Below are 24,847 nucleotides of genomic sequence, written 5' to 3' on the forward strand. Positions count from 1 at the left end.
TAGGAGAGGCATCTCCTGAAATCATTTAAAATGCTGCCATAGTTTGTCACTTGAGGTGGAAAAGAGGATCTGCTGACATCCAATGAAGTCTGGATATGCGGGTGGAAAATAAATAAAAGGGTGTAATTTTGCATGTAATTTGCATAGAATGATTAAATGGTGAAATTGCAGTGGGATATTTTAGAGGCCAGAAATACGCGGAGTTCCAAAACCAGAATGGAGGAGTTCATAAGATAAAATTCTAATATTTGTTTTATGTCCTGCGAGGAGTTCCTAGCTCCAAGTGTACGCCGCTCGTTTTTCAGTCTGATTACCACTCGTCAGGCCTGATAAGCAGGGTTCTGATGTAATTGCTGTGAGGTGTATGCATGTGTTGTGTGCACATGGCATAGTTTGTGTGGAAGACATTTTACTCTTTTCCTCTGGACTGCCTTCTGATGGCCACGCTTTATTTCTACAGTCTATCAAATTTGGCTTAATCTAATAATCATTTTCTAAAGCCGTTTAAACACTTGGTCTATTGACTAATTTAACATGTTGATTCCTTTAGGAAACCAGGTAAAGGTGAACAAATTTCTCTAAGCATACAGTGTACGCGTGTTGCTAATTCAGTTGCATTCTATGGGCATTGTATCAGCACTTCAGGTGTATGTGGCCAGTTGCCATCTCACACCGTGTGCACTGTGTGCTCCCAGCACCCTGGCACCTTTACTGACAGCCCTGCTTTTGGACATTTCAGGAATGTATATTCAGTCCAGTGGCTTGGAATGCACTGATATTTGTTAGTACAAGTAGGTGTTCAGTAGGTCAGCAGAGCTGTTGAGGATATTACTAGTTCAATGAAGTTTAAATTTGTAATTTTGAGAATTGTTTTGATGGCTAATCTGACTTTGCTTCTGAAATGGCACCTTTTTCCTATTGGCTAAAGAAAAAAAAAAATCTAATTAGATTTTTAAGTGTCTTTTGAAAACTGCATATAAACTAGAAAATACATATGTTTTCCTTTTGTAATTGCAACTGAAAATCCTGCATCTGAAGTCAGAGATGGACCCTGTTCTGTTACAGCTGTTTTGCTCTGTGAATTAAATATAGCTACTCTGAGACTTGGAAACACTTAAATTTGACCTACCTGTCAAAATGGTGTTGTGCATAGGATGTGCATTTTTTTTGGTGCTGTTTGAACTGGTAACTTTATCGTATGGAAATTTGCATTGCCACCCTTGGACATTAGATTTGCTAGCCCTCAAACTTCAGTCCTAACCTGATGGGTTTTTTTAGGTTTGAAGAGCAGTTCCCAAACCTTCCTGCCTGATAGATGTCTTAAAGCAGTATATGTCTTGTTTTAAAATGTAGTCTATTTTTATGCTGCTTTGTGCAGTTGTGATCTAAGAACGTAGATTTACGCTCAGGTAACTTTATTCCTACTGGACTAATGAGTTGGTTCCCACCAATGCTTCCTTTCTCTGCTCTGAAGAGGCTTGATGTGTCTTTGCATCTCTTAGTATTTGGTGTATTAAAGAAAAGGGCAAATAAGTCAAAGGTGAGAGAATGAAGAGGAAATGAGAGAGAAAGTCTCATACACTTCAGCCCATAGTGCCTTATTCAGCAAGCAAATAATTACTTGCTCCCTCAAACAAATCTATGTTAATGCAAGAAAAAAATCAAGCTTTATTTTTTTTTAAATAAAACACCCAGGTTTGATAGCTTTGAAAATTGTGTATGAATGTAAACAGGACTCTGGAATCAGAAGGAAGGAGGTTATCCACTTTCACAGCTGGCTGGTGGGTGGTGTGTGGCAGGGACACACACAGGAGTCAATTAAACTGTATATGAAAAATACAGCAGCACTTTTACAACCAGTAATTTTTTAATATAAAACTTGTCAGTTCAATATACCAAGAATCTTGAGAGCTGCCACCGCCTTGAACTCTACTTTTAACTCAAAACAAAAAGAATGAGCTACTCAAAGACATGAGAAACTTTAATTTAAATCTCACGTGAGATGGGTTTCTTTTTGGACTCCAGACCGAATCTGAGAAAGACATCAGAGAAGAGTGAAGATGACCCAGTCTTCTCCTGGTTTCTGCTCGTACCTTGTTAGACAGAGGCCTCTGTTGCTCCAGAAATGTTAGTGACTAGAGATTAAGCCATTGCTTTCCTTCATGGAGCTCTTTTCTTACACTTCTGACACTGCAACATTTGAAACTGTAAAAACCCTGGAAGATTTTTTTGCTGAGATTCGTACATGGGTCATTCGGTTGCTGAGCACAAGCTCAGTGAAGGCTTGAATGTCACATTCTACTGTTTCATTTTCCATCCTTTCTCCTCTAGTAACTAGTAGCGTGCAGTTAATTCTCTGGGATGGATAAAATAGAACTATTGTGAACTTGTAATGAATTATTCTGCTGGTAGCCTTTTAGCAGCAATGAGGATATATAATGGATAGTGAAAAAGATGAAGCATTTTCCACAGTTATGCGGGGCTTTGATGTATTTGAGTACTTAATAAAAATACCCAGGAAAATAAATAACACAGAGTTTTCATGTGTACTTGTTCAGTTAAAGTATTTCTATTCTTTTGTTTAACATTCGGGTTACCTTTATATATGCTTTTGTCATTCAAAGGAACTGCTTTCACTTTGTAAAAATTTAAATCTGTTACAACTATTTAACTTCTGTCTCTACAGCATTTTCTTGAATTGGAAAAGTAGTGTTAGGAAACAAAGGCTTAATTTGTTTTAACACTTGTTAGGATACCAAGGGTGCACGTGAAATAGCTGACCAAAGTGCTCAGTGCTGTAGATTTATTTTTCCATGGAGTTCAGCACCATTTTAAGAGGTTATTTGCTTCCACCTACTGACTGTTCATGATATTACAGACAAAAACAACACAAAGATCCCCCAATTTCTCATCTTTCGTTCTGGTACAGGCCAGTGGAACAGTGCATGGATACCGGAATTGTTTGCTGTCTGCACTTCATTCCTTTCAAATGGAAAAGAAATACAGTAGCAATTGAAGTAACTTTTAAGGTTTCTTAGCTTGTGTAATTTATTTCTCTTCTGTTGTTTGTGCTTTGTTTTGGATATTGTGTATTATTCTGGTAAGGAAGTAGTGGAAAGAGATCTGGATGGCATGGAGACACCAAGTAAAGAGGGGGAAAAAAAGAAAAAGAAAAAGAAACATCACAAATATTTACAGCTATTACTTGCATGACTGGTGGCTACTTGAGGGCGTTCGGCTTTTTGCTATTCAAAAAGTAAAATTATACATTTTATACATGTAAAATAATTGTGCGATTGCCAAACAGTTATGTCATCAGCAATGATCATTTGTACTGTCTAGAACTTTCCTTTTACTTCTCTTCAGTAACGCTTGTATTATGCTAACGCAGGTTGAATGTGCTAGATGTGATTCCCAAGGGCCTAACATAATAAATTTAGTTTCTGTGGAACAACACGAAAAAAGTAAAATGGGGGTGAAGGAAGGGAGCCTTCTCAGGAATGAAATAGATGTCACATCTGATGTATTCTGTACTGTGGCCTTCCAGCAGCTCTTGCTGTCAACTTACATAAATCATTAGTTACCTGCAAACTAGCACTGAAGAAGAAAACTCTTGATCTGGTAAGCAGTAGTACTCAGTACAAGCGTACATCTTGTGCATGTTGGTCACTAAGTATTCTCAAACTGATGAATGTTGGTAGCAACACGTTAAGGTTACCTTTCAGAGCTCCCTACTAACAAACACAAGGCTGAGCATAACTGCAATTCTGCTGTTAAACACCCGTGGCCTTACAGCACTGTGACTCTTGCAGGTTGTATTTGCCCTATATTGCTCCTGATATGCTGCATACAACCTTGGTTTGTTTTCTTGCTGCTACTCAAAGTAACCGACAAGATAATAAATTTTCTTTTGTTGTGCCAAATCAGTGCTCAGTAACAAAGCTCTTAGAGTGTTTATAATGTTATAATTTAACTGGCAGTTACACAGTGACACCTAGCAAAATGAGAAGAATTCTGAGTACTACTTTGCACAAATGCTACCTGAATCCTGGCTTTTATTTTGAATATAAAGAGTATTTGAAATACTGATTTGTAAGTGATATGTAAAACTAACTAGAATAAGAGAGATTGTTTTACTGGAAATATTCTGTTTGAGAAGTGACCGAAAATTAGATATATCTTTAATATATCTTGCTGAGAATGAAAATAATTTTTCAAGAAACCTTGATTCAATTTATTTCATTGAGAGGTTTTCTTTTTTAATCTCATATGAATATATGGCTTAGGTAGGAAGTCTTTGATATTGAAATAGCGTCAGTATATTTAAGATGAATAGACATGGTGCTGAAGAAACACAGCTTCTTTATTTAATTTGTTTCCATTTTTAATGGGAACTGCTATTAGCTGTCAGCCTTAAATCCGTAGCTTGAGATTTATGTAACAAGTAACTTCAGCCAATAATTCCAAGTTTGATGAGAATAGTTCTAGCTTCAGTAAGAGGCTGGGAAAGGACTTTTAACAAAAGCAACCAAAAGGGCCTCATCAACAGAAGTCTCTAAATTTGCAGTGTGTAAGAAAAATAAGCTTCAAGGTGTGGCCAGCATGGAAAAAGTGAAGTTAAAAACACTGAAAAAATACAATATGTCGCTAATTTTGTCTGCAGTCTGATGACGTGGAATATATTCAGTTTATTCTGTTTTCAAGAGTAACTTGTCCAAAGGAATATGATGAAGACATAAGCGCCTTTCAGGCAATCATTTGTGACAAGCATTTGCTGTGTATATTTCCGTAGATAAGAAGGACGTAGTCTCTAGCAGGTTATATGCTCTCTACTGTTCAAAGCCCTGGCAGTTCAGTGAGAGTCAAAATGCCTAAGGAATAACAAGAACATGTTTTGCGTGTCATTAGATTTAAGACTGCTTGATTCTTGAAGTAAACACAAGTACAAAACGTGTGCATAAACAAAAAATATATGTGTACATCTATATGCTTCTGTAAAATAGATGCTTGAGTATTCTTGCATATTGCCCTGAGATTCAGACACAAGCCTCTTCAACATCCAATAGTTCATGATTATAAATATGGACCCATAACATATTGTGGGCTTCAGAGTCCTTGCCAGCACTTCTGTCAACAGATGGAAGGTAGAGCATTTCTTCTGGAGCTGATAGTTATCTTACCTTTCAACTTTTTTTTTTTTAATATTGATGGTAAAGGAAAGAGTAAATGACTGTTTTATCAAGATGCATGTTGAAAAAGCAAGCTTACACTGTAAAGATATGAATTTGACCTTTTGTGCTGGCTATGGTATATAAAAATTGGTTTGTTTTTTAGAATGTATCACTCCTATCTTTACATTTACTACACATGTGCTTGTAATAAAGTTTAATAAATTTTCTAAATGCTGTAGTACTGAATATCTTATCTTTAAAGGTACTGCTTATTAATAAATATACAGTAAAATATAATAGGTTGAGAAACCTGCTTATCAAACTTAGATGCCTTTTCTTGAATCTTGAGTTCTTTCCACCTCTGTGAGTGTGCTTTGTGACATTGTTTTCTCTGTTTGTCTTTCCAGGATACTAAAGCAGAGCGCAATTCCTCTGTAGAAACTGAGGACAGAAAAGTAAGTGGTTTGTTTTAATGTCATTTATGTCAGGCAGCTCTAGTAAGTTACTCTTTCATTGTATTTTTTCTTTTAAATTTAACCATATTAAATTATTTTATGGTCTTTTATGTGTATGTGTTAAAGTTTCCCGATAGCTAATGCAGTTGTATTATTACTTCAGTAGGCACAAAGCTACCTTATGAGATTGAATGAATTTTAGATTTCCCTTGTTGAGAAAAGAATAAAAAAACACTCCAGGAGATGCAGGAAGCTGCCTTCTAGCTCTCAAGTTGCATTTTGAAACTGTGGGTTTTTATGATTAATTTAGCATTAGTTTAGTTTAGCTGTGCTGTAATGCATGATACTGAAGTTCTCTGGTTCAACTTTCCAAAGATCTTTTTTTTTTTTTTTTTTTTTTTTTTTCTTTTTCTTTTTTGGACTTCTTTTGGCTACTGCATCTTTCTATTTATATTCAGCAGCTCCTCCTTTTCTTCATAGCAGCCTGGTTATTTTTGCTGGAAATGAAAAGCAAACTTTGTAAATCAATGTAATCCCATACACACTTGAGTTATCTGTGAAAGTTCAGGTTGTGCTAAATACTGTTATTCAAGTCCAGTATAATATGCTGTCAAAGTTACTGCAGGAGAGCACAATTCATTTTTATTATGTAATGAAGATTCTACAGAATTCCAATGATTTACAGTGTTTTCAGGAACAAAGAGGAAATAATTTTTAGTTAGACAAAAACATGCTAGGAGTTCAATTAAGATACTGAAATGTGAGTGCAATTAGCTTGCAAACACAAGAACTTGCATAAAGAGTTGTCTAGTTGTCCTCATTTCCTTAATTTGTTGGAGCATTTTGAAAGAGTTTAAATGTTATAATTAGCTATTGTTGCTTGGCGTGTTTCATGTTTGGTCTCAGAACTGAAGCTTCTGCTGAGCTGAAATGGCAGCTCTACTTTTCAGTCCAGGGGTATGGATTACTAATGGCCAATTCTGAGATAATCAAATAAAAACATATCAATTATATTAAATAGTAATGTGTTTGGTTTTTTTTTACTGCTTGTTGCATTGCATTTGTTTATTGATAATGTAAATTAGCAGCTTAGTGTAATTCGTAGAACCTGGAACGTTGTAAATAAATATTTTTATCTATGCTGAAATCAAGACAAATTACTGCAGTTAAGGCATGCATAATTAGCATTTCATAATTTGCAGTTCCATAATGAAATATATTACTAATGAACTATATCATTAGTAACTAATGAAAATTCTTCCAAGATAACAACAAAATGTTTGCAAGGTGCCTTCCTTTTCTTACAAACTTTCTTTCCTGATGCTTAATCTCTACTTTCTGAAGTACTTTATTGCACTTTGCAATTGTTCCCTTGTCACTGAAGAAATTCATGCCAGTGCTGTGGAACCAACATTCTGGTATGCGGTTACCTTCCTTGTGCTGTCCCAGCCTTCCTTTCTCTTTATTCTGAGATGGATGGAGAACTGTTTGAGCCACTGACATGGGATTGGGAAGTTAACTTAAAATGGCTGTTCTGTGCTGGGTAATTTTGCTGCATCTGGATTTCACTGTGCTTGGGATGTTTTGTTCTTCGTATTTGGTTTTTTCATTTTTGTTTCATTTTGGCGTACTCTTTTTAGTAACAGACTCACATTTGCTGCAATGCGCAATGACGTTCTCTTCAGTATACCTTGCAGGAAAGTAAATGCTGATCATTAACTAGCAGCTATGTTATTAGCTTGGTAACTGAAGGTCACTCAGGATATCTTGCTTCGTTTTCTGTTCTTGAAGTAGCTCATGGAGAGAACATTTTTGAGATGCATCTTGACTTAAAAATTTACCACATTTGAGCTCAGAGTGCAGAGGCTTTATGAGAGCAATAGACTTAATGGGTGTGCATTAGGTCAATAACATGATAGGTCAGTAAGTTAGAAAATTTCCCTGTAGCGACATCATGTTTCATCATTCTCTATTACTTCTGTGGGATACGGGATAGGCAGCAATGCCTTTCCTTATGTCTTCTGAAGGAAAAAAAAATAAAGTTTTTTTTGTTTTGTTTTTTAGTATCATCTGTCAGAGGATTTTCAGGCACTTCACAAACAGATTAAAAACACTTTTAAGGAAAGTACTTGCATTTATATTGCTCAGTTTACATATGCAGAAATACAGTTATGAAGGAAAGTCAGAGGGAAGGCTGCAAAGTTAGTCCAAGGCAAAACAAGAAAAAGAAACTTGGTTTACAAATACACTGGGCTCAGCTCATTGTATCACTTCTTGCAATCTTTTATTTATTCAATTTAATGATAATTTCCAAATATTTTCCATAAAAGTTTAAGGGAAACTTTGTCTTACTAGTAGGAAAAGAATTACTTTATGGTTGTTCTTTAAGTTACTGTGAGTGGAAATTAATAAGGGTATCAAGTAAGAAAGAGCTTATGAGTCAGACTGTCCACAATGCTTCTGCAGACATGTAAGATATCACTATAATTGTACGGTGTATCCTTTTGTTGTGAACCCTTCTTCTGCTGTTTAGGACCTTCCTATCAGTGAATATGAAGTATCTTTTTTTTTCTTTTAACCTTTTGAGGTCTGATTGCAATCTATATCATTTTGGAATGTTTAGGGTGCTTTTTTTTTCTCACGTTAAATGGAATTTTTTTGTTGAGTACAGATTGCAGACTCGAATGTATTGTATCAAGGTGTTCTATATAAGTATCTTTACTTTGTTAGGTGATTATGTTCTGTAAACTGTGTTTTGGATATAGAATCAGTGGAATCTTATGGAAAATTGCCGGACCTCCTGGTGTATGCTTGAGTGAACAAGTAATTCCTATTTCTTCTGCCTCTTTAGCTGTGGGACAAATAAGGGTATTATTGAAGCATCCTATGACAGGATAGAATATAGAGGAAACAAGAGGGAATAATGCACGAGTTAGAATAACGAGCTGTTCAGATAATATGTACCTGTCATCGTATGCCAAAAGTTCCCACTGAGATCTCGGCTCTTAAGTTGAATTTGAATGACATTTCTGGAGTCGTTTTCATCACAGAGGTGAAATTTTTCAGAAGGGTAAAATAATTTCAGGTTTATTTTCTTTTGCAGAAGAGTTGTTTGAAATCTGTGGCTGCCTACTCAGTGATACTTTTAGTTTGAGATTTTGTGCACTCCAGATAACCACAAACTCAGACAGTGAGTTTAATCAGACCTACGTTCTACGTTCAGTAGGTGTAATTTTATACATTCTTACATAAAAATAATTCTGTAACTCTTCTTGTATTTTTAGTGATATCTTTAAATTCAAAGGATCCTTCATTTCCTTGTCTTAGTTTATGTTCTTTGCAAATAGAAGCATTACTTCTGGAAATATGGACAGCCAAAGCTTGCCTTAGAACCTAATGTGCAGTGCTAGTTGGCCTAATAAATACTGGAAATACTGAAGGGAGGAAATAGAAAGCCAGTCAGTTTCCTGGCATGTAGACTGTGACAGTGCAAAGCCTTGTTGGAAGGTTCCATAGTATTTGAATGATCATAATGGCAGTCCTATTACTGCTCTCTTGTTCCTTCTGTCACTGACATGCAATTATGGGATTTCACAACTGAAGTGATGACAATTGCTTGTGTGTGTGTGTGTCTGTCTTTTCTTTTCATCCCACTGTATCGAGCAATCCGTAATTTGATAAAGTGGAATTGAAATGACAGACTTGATACAAGTGCCAAAACAATAATTTGACCTCCCACTGAAGTGTTAATGTGTTCAGCTGTATGACTTTTATTCATGCTGAACACACATAAGGAATGTGTATGGTATGTTTATTATATTAGAATACCAGCTAAGGCAGATTGCTACTCAGCTGGCCGAAGCCGAGCCAATGAATGATGCTGGTTGAGAGGATGTTTAAGAAAAGGTTGAACAGCAGCTGAGAGAGAGAGGAGCGAGAGAATATGAGAGAAACAGCCCTGCAGGCACAGAGGTCAGTGAAAGGGGGTGGAAGAAGTGCTCTGGGAGCCAGAGCAGTGATTTTGCAGCTGTGGTGAAGCAGGCTGTATTAGTGCAGATATCTGTGCCGTAGCTCTGCGAAGAGCCCATGCAGTTCTGGGCAGGAATTGTGGCCCAAGCTGGAGCTGATTTTTTTTGGCGGGAATCACATCCCGTGTAGTAGCGGTGCCTTCCTGAGGGGCTGCGCTTTGTGAAGGACTGTACTGCATGGGAGGGCCCCATGTTGGGGCAGGGGAAAGCCTCAGGAGGAAAGAGCACTGGTCTGGCTCCACTCCAGGCACCTCATCTGTGGCACACTGTGTGAATTACATTAAGTGTAATACAGGGAGCTGTGGACCTCCAGCCGTGGTATCGGGGCCTGTGCTCACTTCAGTAGCTGACACCACAGGCCAGGATGCCCACGCTCCTGTCAGACTTCTCATCTCTGCGCTAGGACTGCCTGGAAGTTAGCGCAGTTGCAGAGCCTGCCAGAGCCATTCCACAGCAACTGGTGGCAGCTGGTCACACCTCATAGGGTGCCCTGCACCCCCAGCAAACCTGCTGTGTGCCCCCCAGGATGGAGGGGTGTGCTGTGTGGAAATCCCTGGAGAGCAGGCAGACGACCTTTGATAAGCAGCACTTCTGGATTATACAGGACAGGTGGTGCGGCCATCCCCAGTTTGCAGGTGAGACAGGAGTTTTCAACAAGTATTTTGTAGTCTGGAGACTGCAGGTGAGTTTGTTTTTGTTTTTTGTTTTTTGTTTTTTTTAATATATGAGGGTGAATTACATGTGCGTTATGGTAACTACAGAAGAAGCTGAGGTACTGAGTGCAGGTCCAGAGTGACTGTGTCCTTTCGGGATCTGATAAAGGGTGTCACAGCCAATATCTGTCTGTCAATGGCTGTTGGATAGGCTGTAGGGCACAATTATTGTAGAGACTGTTCAAAACACAGGCTATGTCATAAGTTCCTGTTTGTAGCATCAATGTGCAAATGCAAATAATACTGACTAGGAATCCAGAAAGATAAAACATCTTTGCTGCTTAGGCCCATTTCGGGGTGCTTGTTGCACCTCAGAAATCCTGCTGCTGGAGTAGGTTAAGAATGTGCGCGGCTAACTTTCTGCACAAAGGTACGTGGTAAGTTTTAATCTTGTCTTGCTAAGCAACATGCTTAGGGAGGTGAGGTAGGGCTCCAAGAACCATAATGAAACCATAATGAAATGGAAGTACTTCAAAATTGAAAATGAGATGATAATTATATTTATTGGAAGTAGTTTCCATGTTGATAGAGTTTATCTTCCCTGATGCCTTTTCATTTGCTTGTTAAGAACTCAAAGGCACTTTAACAGAAAACATGGACTTTAGAGAGATCTTTATTAACAAAAAGAAATGCCTATATATCATACAAAGTAACTGGAAATTGTGTGATGAACAACTTTTTTAGAAGTCTGTATTTCAGTAGCTAGCAGAAACTGAGGACAACTTAAGCTATTTCCTCAGTGTATTTCTTCCCAGGCTGTAAGTGTCCTTGTAAGACTGCTCATCTCTAGATGTGCATCATCTCATGCTGTCGTCTTATCATGGAGCAGGGAGAGGTTTGATCATGCAAGGGGGTCAAGCAACCTAGATGGATACTCATCTTCTTGTTATTTTGTAGGGGATGCTTCCCAGCACAGAATCCGAGCACAGCTTCACCTGTGGCCTTTCGACTTTTTAACTCACAATTAGGCTTTTTCTTGTGTTATTAAGGTTGTAATTTCAAGAATGGGGAAATTAAAATTATACCTAATTGTACTTATGAACTGAGAACTTTTATTAATTATTTTTTGGAGCTGTACTCCAAAAGGAGTACAGGAGTACGAGGATGTATAAACTTCACATTTTTGTCGAATATCTCAGAGGATGTCAGTAGTCTTCCATATCGTTGTTTAACATTTAAACTGGATAAACTTAAAAAAAAAAAAATTAAAACTAAGGGCAGTTTGGGAAGAGAGCAAAGAGTGGGCAAAAGGCATGCAGAGTCCCTCTTACCTGTTTTTTTTCTTTTTTTTTTTTCTCTCCATATATTTAAATAAATCGTTGCAGCACTAAGGTATTGGGAATTCATCTAAAACCTTTGTTTCAAGCTGTCATTAGCTTCAGTTATCTTGCTTAGAACATGCTTTTTTTTTTTGAAACAAGTACGACTGGTTCATTAAGCTAGGTGGAATCTGGTCGCGATGGCAATAGTGGAATAGGTCAGTGTTTGACGGGATATGGAGCAAAAATAGGTTGCAGAGTAACTCCTAGGAGGATGTTAGCTAACGAGGCTGCTGTGGGAAGCCACTTAGAGTGTTTGTGTTCACAGAGAATCAGTGAATCGATCCGATAGAGTATTTATTCTTACATAACACCCCCAGATGGTAATGTTTTGAAAATATAGGTAATACTTTTCCTTCTGTCATGCATCAGGCTTGTTGATGTGCTTTTTTTTATTAGACAAGTAATCTTGCAGATGTTGTTTCATTAAACTGAGGGACAGAGATACATTCCATTAATTTTCTATTCCCAAGTTCTAGGCAATGCATTCTAATTCTTTCTTTTTTTTAAATTGCAGGGCAGCATTTCATGTATTAACTGATACGCAGATTGCGCATTAACTGATTAAACTTACCAGAACACCGCTAATTAAACACTTGCTAACTTGTCTTTTCAAGTGCTTTAAAAGGTAAAAATTAATAAATACATAGCTTTTATAGTTACTTGAAAATATTAGGAAACAGCGCTCCTAAGAGAGGAAACAGGAGTCATAGAATAGTTGCTTTTTTTTCCTTATATCTGTATGCTTAGATAGTCAGCCTGGGGTTTGTTTTCTGAAACACACGGGACTCGGAAATGTTAGTTTTCCATATTCAAACCTCAGTTTTTGAAAGTAAATGCACTGTAAAAGAAAGTATATTTCTAAAAGTATTAAAAACTTTATTTTTTTTCTGGCTGAAAACATATGGCTGGCCATCTGTGCTTAGCCATAGAAGTGTTTCTACACTGCACTTTAATTTTCCTTGCACTGAGAAGTAAGCCACTGTTGACTACAGAAGTGTTAGAAAGAGACATTACATTTCCATGAAGTTTCCTCCAAGAGGTTTACTGATGAGGTGGGAGTCTGCAGGTTAGATTTTTCTGCGAGTAAAATTTGGGGAACTGAATTCTTCTGTAATTTGTTTGAAGTCCTTGTAACAGAGCTCATGTTAAAATAAGCGCGCAAACATTGCTATTCAGATTACAGTTGTTTTCTAATTATTTAATGGTGTATCTGATACTCTGTCAAACTGCTCCTCTGTGGTGTTAAGGTAGACTTCATTGAAACTAATCTGTATGAAACTTGAAAATGGTGTTTGAAATTGTGCGTGAAGTACTTGATGCAGGCAAGTGTTCTGTTCTAAGTCATAAGATTGAGATACAAAAATAACCTTGCTCTACTAACAACTTTACCTCTATCAAAAGTTTTATGTTGAAAATAGGAGTCCTTTTAGGAAGTGAACTGCTTATTATATTTTTGGTTCTGTTTTCCATATAGCCAGTTGCAAAAACATTCTTACAGAAATATTCTTGAATAGTAGCTATAAAGCATTAACTGTGGTAAGTACCTTTTTTTTTTTCTTATCAATGTCATCAATATGATTATGGGAGAGAAAAGGTGAGATGTACTGATTGTGTACACGTTAGCTAATGGGCAGTGTGCTTACCAGAGTATCTGAATCTGTCTGATAATCATTTCTTGCATCTTTTACCTCTGAAAAATGGAGCTCTATGATTTTTCAGTTCTGTTAAATTCCACTGGTTGGTACTATAACAATTTCCCATGTTTCATACAGAATTTGGCTTGCTGTGGTGTTTCTTTTCAGGAGTTGTGATTCACTGAAAACAGTGATCAAAACCAAAGTATTGCTTATATTTTGCAGCAAGAGTACAGCAGAGGAAAAGCAAAAAAATGAAAAACCACGGGGCTTAATACATTTGGGTGAGTTGACCCAGACCAGCAGCTAAATTATTAGCTGCACAGTCTCTTGCTTTCTCCCACCTGCCCAGTGGCGTGGGAAAGAGAGTAGGAAGAGCAAAAGTGACAGACTCATGGGTCAAGATAAAGGCAGTTTAGTAAGTTCAATAAGAAAAGGGGAGAATCCAAGTTCACTTACACTCACCACCTTGAGTGAGCACATGCCCAGCCAGTCTCAGAACAGTGGCTGCCAATGGATGAAGATCCCCCTGCCCCTTCTTCTGCTCTGTTTTATTGCTTAGCTTGTACTTACAGGCTTTGGAACATCCCTTTGGCCAATTCACGTCACCTGTCCCAGCTGTGTCTCCTTACCATCCCTTGCTCACCATTAGCCTACTCACTGAGAGGTGGGAGGGGTTGTCAGCATGATGAAGAGAGAGCAGATCTTGATGTTTTGCAAGCGTCATTTAGCATGACCAAAGCAATGGGTGTTATCAACAGTATTTTGTATTTATTAGGTTCCTGAAACCGTTTACAAATATAGTAGACATAGTCTGAAAAATAGATTGAAATTTCTAGTGGAAAACATGAGATGTAGGGGAAACTGGAATGGGTGAGACTAGTGAGAAAGCTATGCTTCCAACTGTGTACAAGCCAGTAATCTTTTGTTCATGTGTACGGCATTTCTTTCTATCTGTCATGTGGAAAAGAGTCCATGACTCTTTCAACTGCTAATGTTTCAGCACTTCCTTGGGAAGCAGAGGGTGAGTTTGTGGAATATTAATGAATAGGGAAAGCTCTATTTCATTTTTTGAGTGTAGTGTTTTCCCGCTGTTCAGGCCTAAATTGTTTAGCTGGCTTTACAGGTGTACACGTGTGGCTAGATCATCAGTGGCAGATTGCTTTCATCATATTTGAAGGGGACAGAATGGATCAGGCTATTGTTTGCCAAATTAATATCTGGGAAGTAATCCAACCTGATTAACGGGATTGCTATGATTGAATCATAAAAGGGGAAGCGAGCATGGAAGTCTTCTTTATACCTGCTGGCTCTATTACCTTCCCAGTACTTTGAACACACGCAATAATATACTTCTATTCAGTAATCCAATTCATTTCTCATTGATTCCAGTTAGTCATGGTTTTTTATATATTGAATCTCTTCCCAGGTAAATCTTTTCACTGTGGCGTTGCTGCCCAGCTGCCCAGACTTCTGGTATTGGATGGTTTGCTCAAAATTTCTAATTCAGTTACCGTAGAACTGACTAATTCAGTAATGATGCACGATGTACTTCCCTCTGATGAACTCTGTTATAAGACCACTTAGATTGAAATATACATCTGTGTTTGGAAATTTGGATCTGCGCACTTCTATTGTCTCTAAAACACTCATGACTTTTAGTTAAGGGGTAAAATAAAGTTAATCATTTTTCTCATTTTTCTTAAACAGGTATGTATTCGTGTGATGTGTGATACAGATACTTTGTGGTTTATATCTAAACCATCCCCTGTCCAGAAATGACTTATGTAATCACAGCAGTTTTGCACGGTTCAGCTGAAATTTTTTTGCTGCTGATTGAGGTCACAAAAATCCTGGGGTTCTGCAATTTATCTGAGGTGCTTGAATACTGAAATAGGACACCCGAGGCAGTACTAAAAATAGCTACTGTGGGAGAGGTGGTGATGGAATACATGGCATGTAACAGCTTCTAAATGCAGTCAGGGGTTATGTCCTAAAACACAGTGTAAGTGTTGAAAGAAGAATTCTGATTTTGAAATATGAAAGCTGTGTTTTCTCCTAGCAGATTAATGCACAAAAAGTGTTTATTTATATTTCTCTGGATAATGGCAATATGAATCCTATTCAAGTTGTGACTCTTGAGTTTAAATAAATGAAATAGGAAAAAAAGCTGACCTCCGTTACTTAGAAGTGTTGAGGACTAATAGAACAGAACAATTTGTGCTTTATTTTTTAATATATACTTTGATGGATTGCCTGAAATCCAGTAGGGAACATTTACATTTTCAGGAAAATCTATTTCATCGAAGATCACTTCATTCTGATCTTCCCTGAGCAGATAACGGGTTGGCTGATGACATAAGACTTGCAGGAGATGCTCATAGAATCTTACAGCATCAAAACCATGTTACACCAACTCATCAGTTCATTTTCCTGGAAAACTTTGTGTCTTAGGTCGTCAAAATTAGGACACTATTATTGCTATGACCCTAGAATACTTGTCTTCAAAACCAATATCTTGTATTATTTCACCGTATTACAGAATTGTTTTCTTTGTTTCATTTCCTCATATGAATGTATGATTTATTTCTGTTAAATGGATTCCAGTGTTTCTTTTGTTCATGATACCCTGGGTTAAGGCGTGCTTTTCACTTGCAGTTGACAGATGTGGTAGGGAAAGACTAGTTGACACTGTGTTTCTTGGCTCTTTCGCTGGTTCTCTTCATGTTGGCAATTTTTTCTGAAGAAAAAAAGGCTTTTTTTCTTCTTTGCATAACAGTAGAGCACATTCCTGATTTGCTTGAGAGGATTGGTTTTGTTTTCTGGTTTGATATTCTTGTTGCCATACAAGATGCAAAGTACTTAGACATTTGATTACTAACCAACATTGTGAGGAATTTTCTCATAACAGTATTTGAGTTGTTTACAAAAGCACTCAAATAGAAGAATGTTACCCTTCTGAAGATGCCCAATCTAATATGATAGCAAAGAGATTTTAAAAAAGGACTGTGAAATTTTAATACAAACAAATCATAGAAAAATCGTAGAAAAACTGTGGAATTTAAATAGAATCATTTGAGTTGGAAGGGACCTTTAAATCCCTTATAGTCCAACTCACCTGCAATGAATGGGGACACTATGGCTCCATCAGTGCTCAGCATCCACCCAGCCTGACCTTTGGGTGTCTGCAGGGATGGGGCACCACTGCCTCTCTGGGCAGCCAGTGCTTCCTTACCCTTGTCATTAAAGAACAAATAGAAATGTTGTGATTTGAAATCAGCCTTGCACTGAATCTGAGAATTTATTTCTGATACTCCACATAGCTTATCGTAAATAAATAAAATCATGCCCTTAAGTCAGTTTTCAGGCTGATTCCTGGTTACACGTATAGTCTAGAGAACTGTAATTCATTATAAGATACAGGTATCAGTCTGGGAAAGACTGGATTGATTTACTCTGTATAACAGGAGGATGCCAGAAATAGTAAGGATTTTTCATGTGTCTTCACATACACGCAGTCCTTGTTATGCCCATTGAGATAATTAAGACCAATTGAGTAAGGCTTCTCTATTTAAATTACTGCCTTGGGAATAGCTATGAGTCCTGTGAGACTTCATCTTATAGCATGGAGTGAAAAGCATTCGATATCATCTTAGGTAAGCAAGGCTTACGGAGGCTTGGGTTGACTTATAGCCTCAGCTGGACTCACTGCAAATATTGGTTGTTGCCACTATGTCTGAAGCTTATTGGTCCAAAACTTTTAATATAGCTAATATAGGTAAAAGTCATCTTGGAAGTAAAGTGTCATGCCTTTTGGAAGACCTGCTTCTTCATAAGAATGTAAATACAAAGGTTCTCAAAGCATGTCAGTTGTTATTTTGGTGTTCTCCCTCTCTCTAGAAATGTGGCTTGCTTATTTTCTTCATTCAAAACTAAGAGCAGCCTATGTTGTGTGTTACAGTCTAGCAGTATGCAGTCATATCAGAACTCGGACCGAGTCATTCTGTATGCTAATAGACTTAGTAACATCTATCAAAGTATCCCCTACAGTTGCTCTTTCACATCCAATCCTTGCCTTTTCAAAACTAGTTTTAAACGCCCCAAAGCTTGATGCTCACTTTATAAGGAGGTGCTGTTGTAAATATTATTACAGTGTTCTTAACCTGCCTTTTATTTTCCTCTGTATTTAAAACCTACACAAATTTGGTGTTGTTTCAGAAGTTCTCTCTCATTATGTTTCATCTGACCTTGAAGATAATAGTTTATGTGTAAGTACTACAAATTTCTTCATATCTTCTTTTGATACAGCTGTGCATACTACAAAGTTTTGGTCAGTTTTAGCTTTAAATATTGACCAGTAGAGTTTTGGCACATTATGGATGAAATAGCTTACATAACCAGGAGGTGGCAGTATAAGCTTAAAAAAAAAAAAAAAAAAATTAGAAAAAGCATTCACTTACATTCACTTAGTAAAATCAATTCTTAAAGGAGGGTTTTGGTTTGGTTTCTTTTTCCCCCACAACAACCAATTTTATAATAACTTCTAAATCATTGTGAGGCTTGCTCAACATAAGCCATGGTTAAGGTTCTGTAATACTCTACAGCCTGTATGTTTGTTTTGTCCTCTTTTAGATCTGATAGAACTTTCCATTAATTTTTGCTGCTGATTCTGTGTATCATATCCTAATTTGGTGCACTGTCACTTCACTAAATTTTTTGTTGGCATTCTGAATTAAAAAATTATTAGTATTTTTCAAACAGCTCATCTCAAGCCAGTCCTTCACTTCCTGTGTAACTCCACTGTTGTTTGTTGACTGCAGTGATACTTAAAACATTCAGTTTGATTAAAAATGTTCAGAACTTTAGCTTCATCTTTAAAGGTTACTTAAAATCCATGTGTGTCACAGTGACTGCTTTTTCACACGGGAATGAAGAAGTGGAATTAATTTAAGGCATTAAAAGTGAGGTTTACTTTATAGGCTGACACTTGAGAGATTTTAAAAGCCCTATTTTTGTACGCTTCAGCATAAAATGAGAGCTTCCGATTAGATCGAATGCAACAGAAAAATCAGGGTGTCCTTGTCACACTTTCAATCCCTCTTTACCTCCCCATATTCTTGCTGTCATTTAGGCATTATTTGTATTAGATAATATTGTTGGAGGGAGAGGAGTAGGGGTTGTGCATCTTGTTGAAGGCTTTCTTTTTATGTATTGATTTCTGCTCAGAATGAGCTAAGAGAAGATATGGTAACCAATTTACAGCACGACCATAGGAATGATATGATACAAAACCGAGCTGAAGGATTTGGTGATTAGTAGGTAATTTTCTGTAGGCTGATGTTTTTATTTTTGTAACAGTCATGACTGAATGTTCAAATAGCAATTCTATTAATTCTTTTCAAAGCACACAAATTCATTACTGATCTAAGAAGTATGCTGCAAACTCCACCATTTTAAAAGCAGATTTTTTTGCTGAGGTTTGTTTTCCTCTGTAATGTGATTGCTGTATTTACACATACTTATCTGACCAGTTTATTACCCATAATTCTACTGGGAGGTGCTTTTTTTGTTTTGGGTTTTCTTATGGCTTTTTTTCCACACCCCCCCCCCCCCCCCCCCCCGCAGTGTCTGGTGTTTGTATGATTACCAAGTAATCAGGCTTTCATAACATCATTGCTATTACAGTATTTGTGAGAAAAACCATTAGCAAATTTGTCCATAAGGTGTAAACTAATACAGTGGTTGACGCTGAGATAACAAAGAGTGAAATTAACAGTGGATTCTTAACAGTGGCTGTAAAACTCCAACTTAATGCTCCTGGGGATAAACCAGAGACCCACTGCTATTAACTTGCCTTTTCTATCCAGTTGATTAAATCCTGGCTCCTGTGGCACGTGGGGTGCATGGCAGAACCTGCCTGTTTGTCCAGGCATATATTCACAGTCATATTGTGTAGCTGAATGGGATTTGTTTGATTGGCAAACTGAGTAGCAATTCAGTTTGAAACATAAACATTTTTGCAAGAATTTTAAGTAAGAATTTTTGTCATTCACTGTAATTCTGTGTCATTGGTGTACCGGTGATTTTATGTCTATAGTCTCACCGTCTGTTGGATTTCCTACATTAATTGCACAGAATGTTTAAAACAGAACATGAGAAATAGCTCTAAATTTAAATTCAGCAACTCTTCAGCTGTTTATCAGAATTTCCAATATTTAGGTTATATACATACAGCAGTTCATAACCTATGAAAAGGGATATTGTAGTTGGTAAGACACATTCTAGTGGAAGGACCGTCCAACTTGACTTACAGAACAACTGACTAAGTTCTTACATAAATTGAAGTTGAGTATTTACTTGATGTGGCTAATTCCACACTGATAGTACTCTGTGTGTATGTAAGGCTAACTAGATGAGCTGTAATGATTGCCTGTCTAGGTATCTGATCAACACAGATGGATGTGTGGCTCTATCCTATGAAGCTTGTGCAACAAAGCATGGAATTTTCATCTTGTGTAATGAAGTTAATTGTGGTTGAAGTCATCTTTTTATTTATTTTTTTTAGATACTCCAGTAGACAACGTAATGTATTTGGAAACTGTCTTGTTTGTTCAACTTCTACCTGTTGCCTTATCTCACCTGACTGTTTCTCTTTGTGCTTAATGATAGTCTGTTCAAGTGCTGGCAAAATTTGGCATGTGCCATTCGTTTTGTAGCAGTACTCTTTGAAACATCAACTGTCTCTTAATTGTATTTTCTGTTTTTTTCAATGAATTAAGTTTTAACGTAAATTGGGCTCAATCGCCGATATCGTTTTAATATGGGCTTTAGTGCTTAAGAAATTTTCCTATCTGGATGTTGTAGCTTGAATGTGTCTCAGTGGGATAATCTGTACAGATAGAAGTGGAGGCGAACACTGTGTAGATCCGTTATGATTTATAGTTTTAAGTAAAATAATCTTAATTGCCTTTCCGTTAGTTTAGCAAGTACTTGAGAATCCTGAACGATGTTTCACACTGAATAAAAGTCATCCAAGGTATTAAATGTCTAGCTGTCGTAAACAGGGGAAATTAAAACAACAAAACAAAACAAAAAAAACCAAACAAGCTGACAAATTCACTGTTAAATCAGGAACTTCATCTTGCAGGAGAAAAAAAAAAAAAGAAAAAAAAACCAATGAAAACAAACGGTATCTCGCTATGCCCTATCTTCTAACTTAATATTTCAAGTGAAGCAGCAATCTTTGAGAAGAGATTCCTGTTCTGCCTGCTCTCTGTCTTTTTGTATTTAAATGCGTGATGCACTTCCTTTTCTTCTGAAAATTCTGGAATTGTTGTAGAAGACCAAAATTACCTGATGTTGACTTGGATGGAGAATTTTGCTTTTTAAGGCTTCTGAAATTTGATTCCATAGAGAAATCTTCCTGTTGTTCCCATTTAGTCTCTGATTCCGATTGCCTGTATGCTGGCTGGAATGATCAATTTCAAACTGATTCAGAAGAGGCTCTTCCCACTATATTACTTCATATTTTAATTTTGTTTGAAATGATCGTTAAGCTAATTGTCTGCTTTTGTTATGAGCTGGTGGTGGCTCTTGCTCTTCGGAGATAGTGAGTGTCACTAACAGAGCATTCATTACAACTTATCCAAGATGTGTGTCTGGTTTTCCAAAGCTGTATGTCAACAGACCATACATTCCTTTTGCTGTGTTACAGGATGGATTAATTTTAATCACAACTTTCTCTATATAATTCATGAGCGTAACCCTGCTGAATTACAGGACTCTTGAAGTCTGTTGAACACCAGAAACAGTTGTGTGAAACTGGGTTTCTGCTGATGACTAATTACATTTCAAAGAACACTGTATTTGGCAGAAAATGTGATCTGAGCAAAGGGTTTGAAGGATGCAGTTCTATAGAGGCATTCCATTGCAATACTACATGTGGACAGTTGCCTTAAAGATACAGTTATTTTTATTCTGATTTCCATCATGTAGGTTTTACAAAACAGTAACTTCCATGACAGCATCATTTGGTTAACAGGCATAAGCAACAGGACGTTTATAAACGCGATCAACGGAGCTTTGTTTGAAAGTCCCTCAGATCCTTTAATATATGAAATGGTCTTGGCCTTTTCAAAGAGAACATTATGAAGGAAAGAAACCCAAAGCATCAGTGGTTATACTGATATTGCATGATTAAGGCATATAGATACTACATACAAAGTAAAGTAAAGCATTTACGCGAAGATCTTGAGGAATTTTTATTGTCATTAAAGTTTGTAAAGCTAAAATTTCAGCCTAATGTTTTCTGGTTCTTTGAGTGCATTTTGTTGCTGTATGGCTTCTCTTTATATAGCTCAAAAGTGAAGCCTAGTGTAGTAAAGCCTTAGTTCAGGTGGAACTGTTTGGTGGGTGACAGATATTTAATTATTCTAGAAACAGCAAATCAGACTTTGTAGGTTATTTTGATGCATACAGGTGTGTGAGAAAAATCTATGATTGTGGCTGTTGTTTTTGGTGGTGTTTCCCCCCCTGCATTTGCAGAAGACAATACTGTGATAATTGTGATAGGAGATGTGTCAAATCCTCAGAGTTGGTGGCTTCTCTGTACACAGAATATTTGGGAATTGCTCCATACTTGTAGAAGTGTGCGGTTTCCTGTGTGTGTTGATCCTGTGAGGTTCGCCATTCATTCATGCCTTTAAGTTCTTTGAGTACATTAGTGAGATTTTGGTGTACAGTAAATAAAGCAGTAATACTGTTCTTCAAACGTGTGCTCATCTGAGAGATGGGAGGGGCAGGAAATCAATGCTTCTTATCGTGACCCATTTCCTTTAGAAGATAAGAGTGTCTTAGAATTGGCACAGATTAATTACACGGATTGTATCAGTTGTCTTCATCAGAATCCCACATACTAAATCAGCCTTACTAAAATGGTTAATACAGTACCTGATGAAGTCATACATGACTTCTATTACTGTATTTATTTTGTCCCTCTCTTTATTTTTTTGATTTTGTGAGTCTTTGGAAAGCAAAACTACTAAATTCAAACTCAAAAATGTGAAGAAAAAAAAAAAAAAAAATCAAGGCTGACATCTAATTAGATGTTCCAGATTCTTTTTAGGAAGAAAATAATAATAATAAAAACAGCTGCTGATGTTCTATGGCTCTGTGGTTTCAGGAATCATTATAGCTGTTCTTTAAAGATTCTCTTATACCTACATGCACATTCATGGAAATGTGCTGCTCTCTTATAAACCTCTCCTTAGTTCTGAATTTTGTTGTTCTCTCAGTTACTTCTTTAAATGTCTACTTCTTGAGTATTCTTATTGTCTTCTTCTTAATTTTAGCCTAACATAATTTAGGGTTGATAAATGATAACACCAATTTCAGTTCTTATGGTGCTGAAAAGCTTGAAAATGCAATGATTTATAAATGTGTAACGTTGCTTTAGTTTATATGATTGGAAAGTTACTTTTAGAATTCAGTGTGGATATTGATTTCCCAAATCATCATACAGCGACAAATGGACCTTTTAGACACTGACTTGATGATTTATACTGGCATCCAACTCCCTGTGACGCCCCTTCTGCTAACGTAGGTTTTGGAGCAGGGAGCTGTGTGGGCCTCCTGATAGGGCAGCCATCCTCGCTTTCACAGGTAGTCCAAATGATTAGAAAACTGAATGTCCATTACAATAGGAATCTTATACTGCTAATCACTAGTAGTTCTGAAAATTAATCTCTCTCATTTTCTTAGGAATGGTCTTGTTTTGTCATCTCTGTGACTGTTCTAATCCCTGGCAATGATTTCACGTTAGAATTTCTCCGGTGCCTACTATTGAACAACATTGCTGTTTGTATATTTAATTGCATCCTGTTTGCGTTGTGGTTAGATGTTTCTTAGATGTGGAACAAATGTTTTTGCTGCATGGATGAGTGTGAAGGGCTTCAGATATAGATTAAGCAAGTGTTGAGGTAGGCTGGTAGTTTGTCTAAATGCTCAAAGTTGCTTCTGTGAAAGTAACAGTGCAGCATTCTATTTTGTATGTTGAATAAACCACTAATTAAAAAAAAAAAAAGCAGTTTTTTTTTTCATTTTAAGATGCGGTAAAATTGGATTTACTTTTTAGTATAAGCAGTGTTTTTTTATGAGGAAAAGGTCAAAAACCTTCAGCATTTTGTATAATGGACTTTTTAATGAAGAATACAATTTTTTAATGCTTTCCTAAGAACGTTGTTCTTCACGTATAATACTGACGTATGTTCAAGTAGAAGGAGAACAACAAATGAAGGCTGTACCCTGAGGTACAATTTTTACAATTGCAAAAAAAGACTGTTTTAAGGTCCCGATCTTCAAATTTCCTTTGCCTATAACATTCTGTAGAAAGCTGTCTGGTCCACTTAATGCTTTTTTTGGTGATATCTTTAATCCCAACTCCAGCAGCCCCATTGCAATTCTGTGCAATAGAAAACCTGATGAACCAAAGATAATCAAAGACAGTTGAAACTTCACACTAATACCAGAATCTTTGGGGAATAGTAGGAAAAAGCTTATTTCTGTTTGCCTTAATAGAACGCATAGTCTAACAATATTTCTTCAGCATAGGCAATTGGACAACCATATTTAGATTTCAGTAAGGTTCTCATGCACTTGTGTAGAACCACACTTCTCTTAAATCAGGAAGGCATTATGAAATGTTTCATCTGGGTAGATTTTATATGCCAAACCTGCAGATCGCTGGGTGCTCTTCACCTGTCAAAACAAAGGGAAAGAAATTTGAGGGATATTTTCCACGGAGCTTTGAACTCTTAAGACTGTATTTGGTTTTCATATGAAACACTCTCATGACTGGCTTTCAATTTTTGTATGGCTATTGATAGACAGGTTTCTACTTCTAGTGCTCTGATGATAGGTAGGAGGGGATTGGATATCACTCAGTAAACGATTCTCAGCTCTGCAATACTTTTGCATTATAAAAAAGAAAATGGATGCTTAGAGTTGCTGAACATCAGCATTCTCAGCAAAAATACCTATTTTGACTTTTTTTTTTTTTTTCCCTGAAAGAATGGGGTGATTGTAGGAGCTGCTGAGGAAAAGAAATGTAGTAGTGAAAAGTATGCAGATGTCTTTTTATGGGTATATTTCATTCCTGTGCATTAAAGCAAAGGTAGACTGATTGATTGCTTTGGAAAAAAAAAAATCTAAAAATAGATATTAACATTTTGCTCTAATAAAGCTTTCCTCCTTTTTTCTTTGCAAAATTGATAAGACGTGCATAGTTCGAGATATAAAAATGCTTAAAAGGAAGAAAGAAAACAGTATTTCCATCCTTGTTTTCCTCTTATAAATCACCAAGTTGATTTGGTATATCTATAATTATATATATATCTAATTCAATTTAGCCAACATGGGGCTGAAAAAGTAACTTCGTAGGTTTAAAAAAAAAAATGCTTAAAAGGAAAGCAGTAATTCATTTTTGGAAGCATGAAAAGTATTTACACCAGTTTATTTTGATACATGA

At 36.7% G+C, this 24,847-nt stretch overlaps 1 protein-coding gene across 25 annotated transcripts in view; it reads left to right on the top strand.

Annotated features, from left to right (window-relative positions):
* RBFOX1 (RNA binding fox-1 homolog 1) overlaps positions 1 to 24,847 on the top strand; it is a 745,900-nt gene that overhangs the window by 228,855 nt on the left and 492,198 nt on the right. For all 25 annotated transcript variants that reach the window (XM_048962261.1, XM_048962269.1, XM_048962272.1 and 22 more), the window contains one exon: positions 5,579 to 5,626. In XM_048962261.1, the coding sequence (XP_048818218.1) occupies positions 5,579 to 5,626 (48 nt within the window). The remainder of the gene's footprint in view (positions 1 to 5,578; positions 5,627 to 24,847) is intronic.

Source organism: Lagopus muta, chromosome 15 (assembly GCF_023343835.1).
Source record: "Lagopus muta isolate bLagMut1 chromosome 15, bLagMut1 primary, whole genome shotgun sequence".
NCBI lineage: Eukaryota > Metazoa > Chordata > Aves > Galliformes > Phasianidae > Lagopus > Lagopus muta.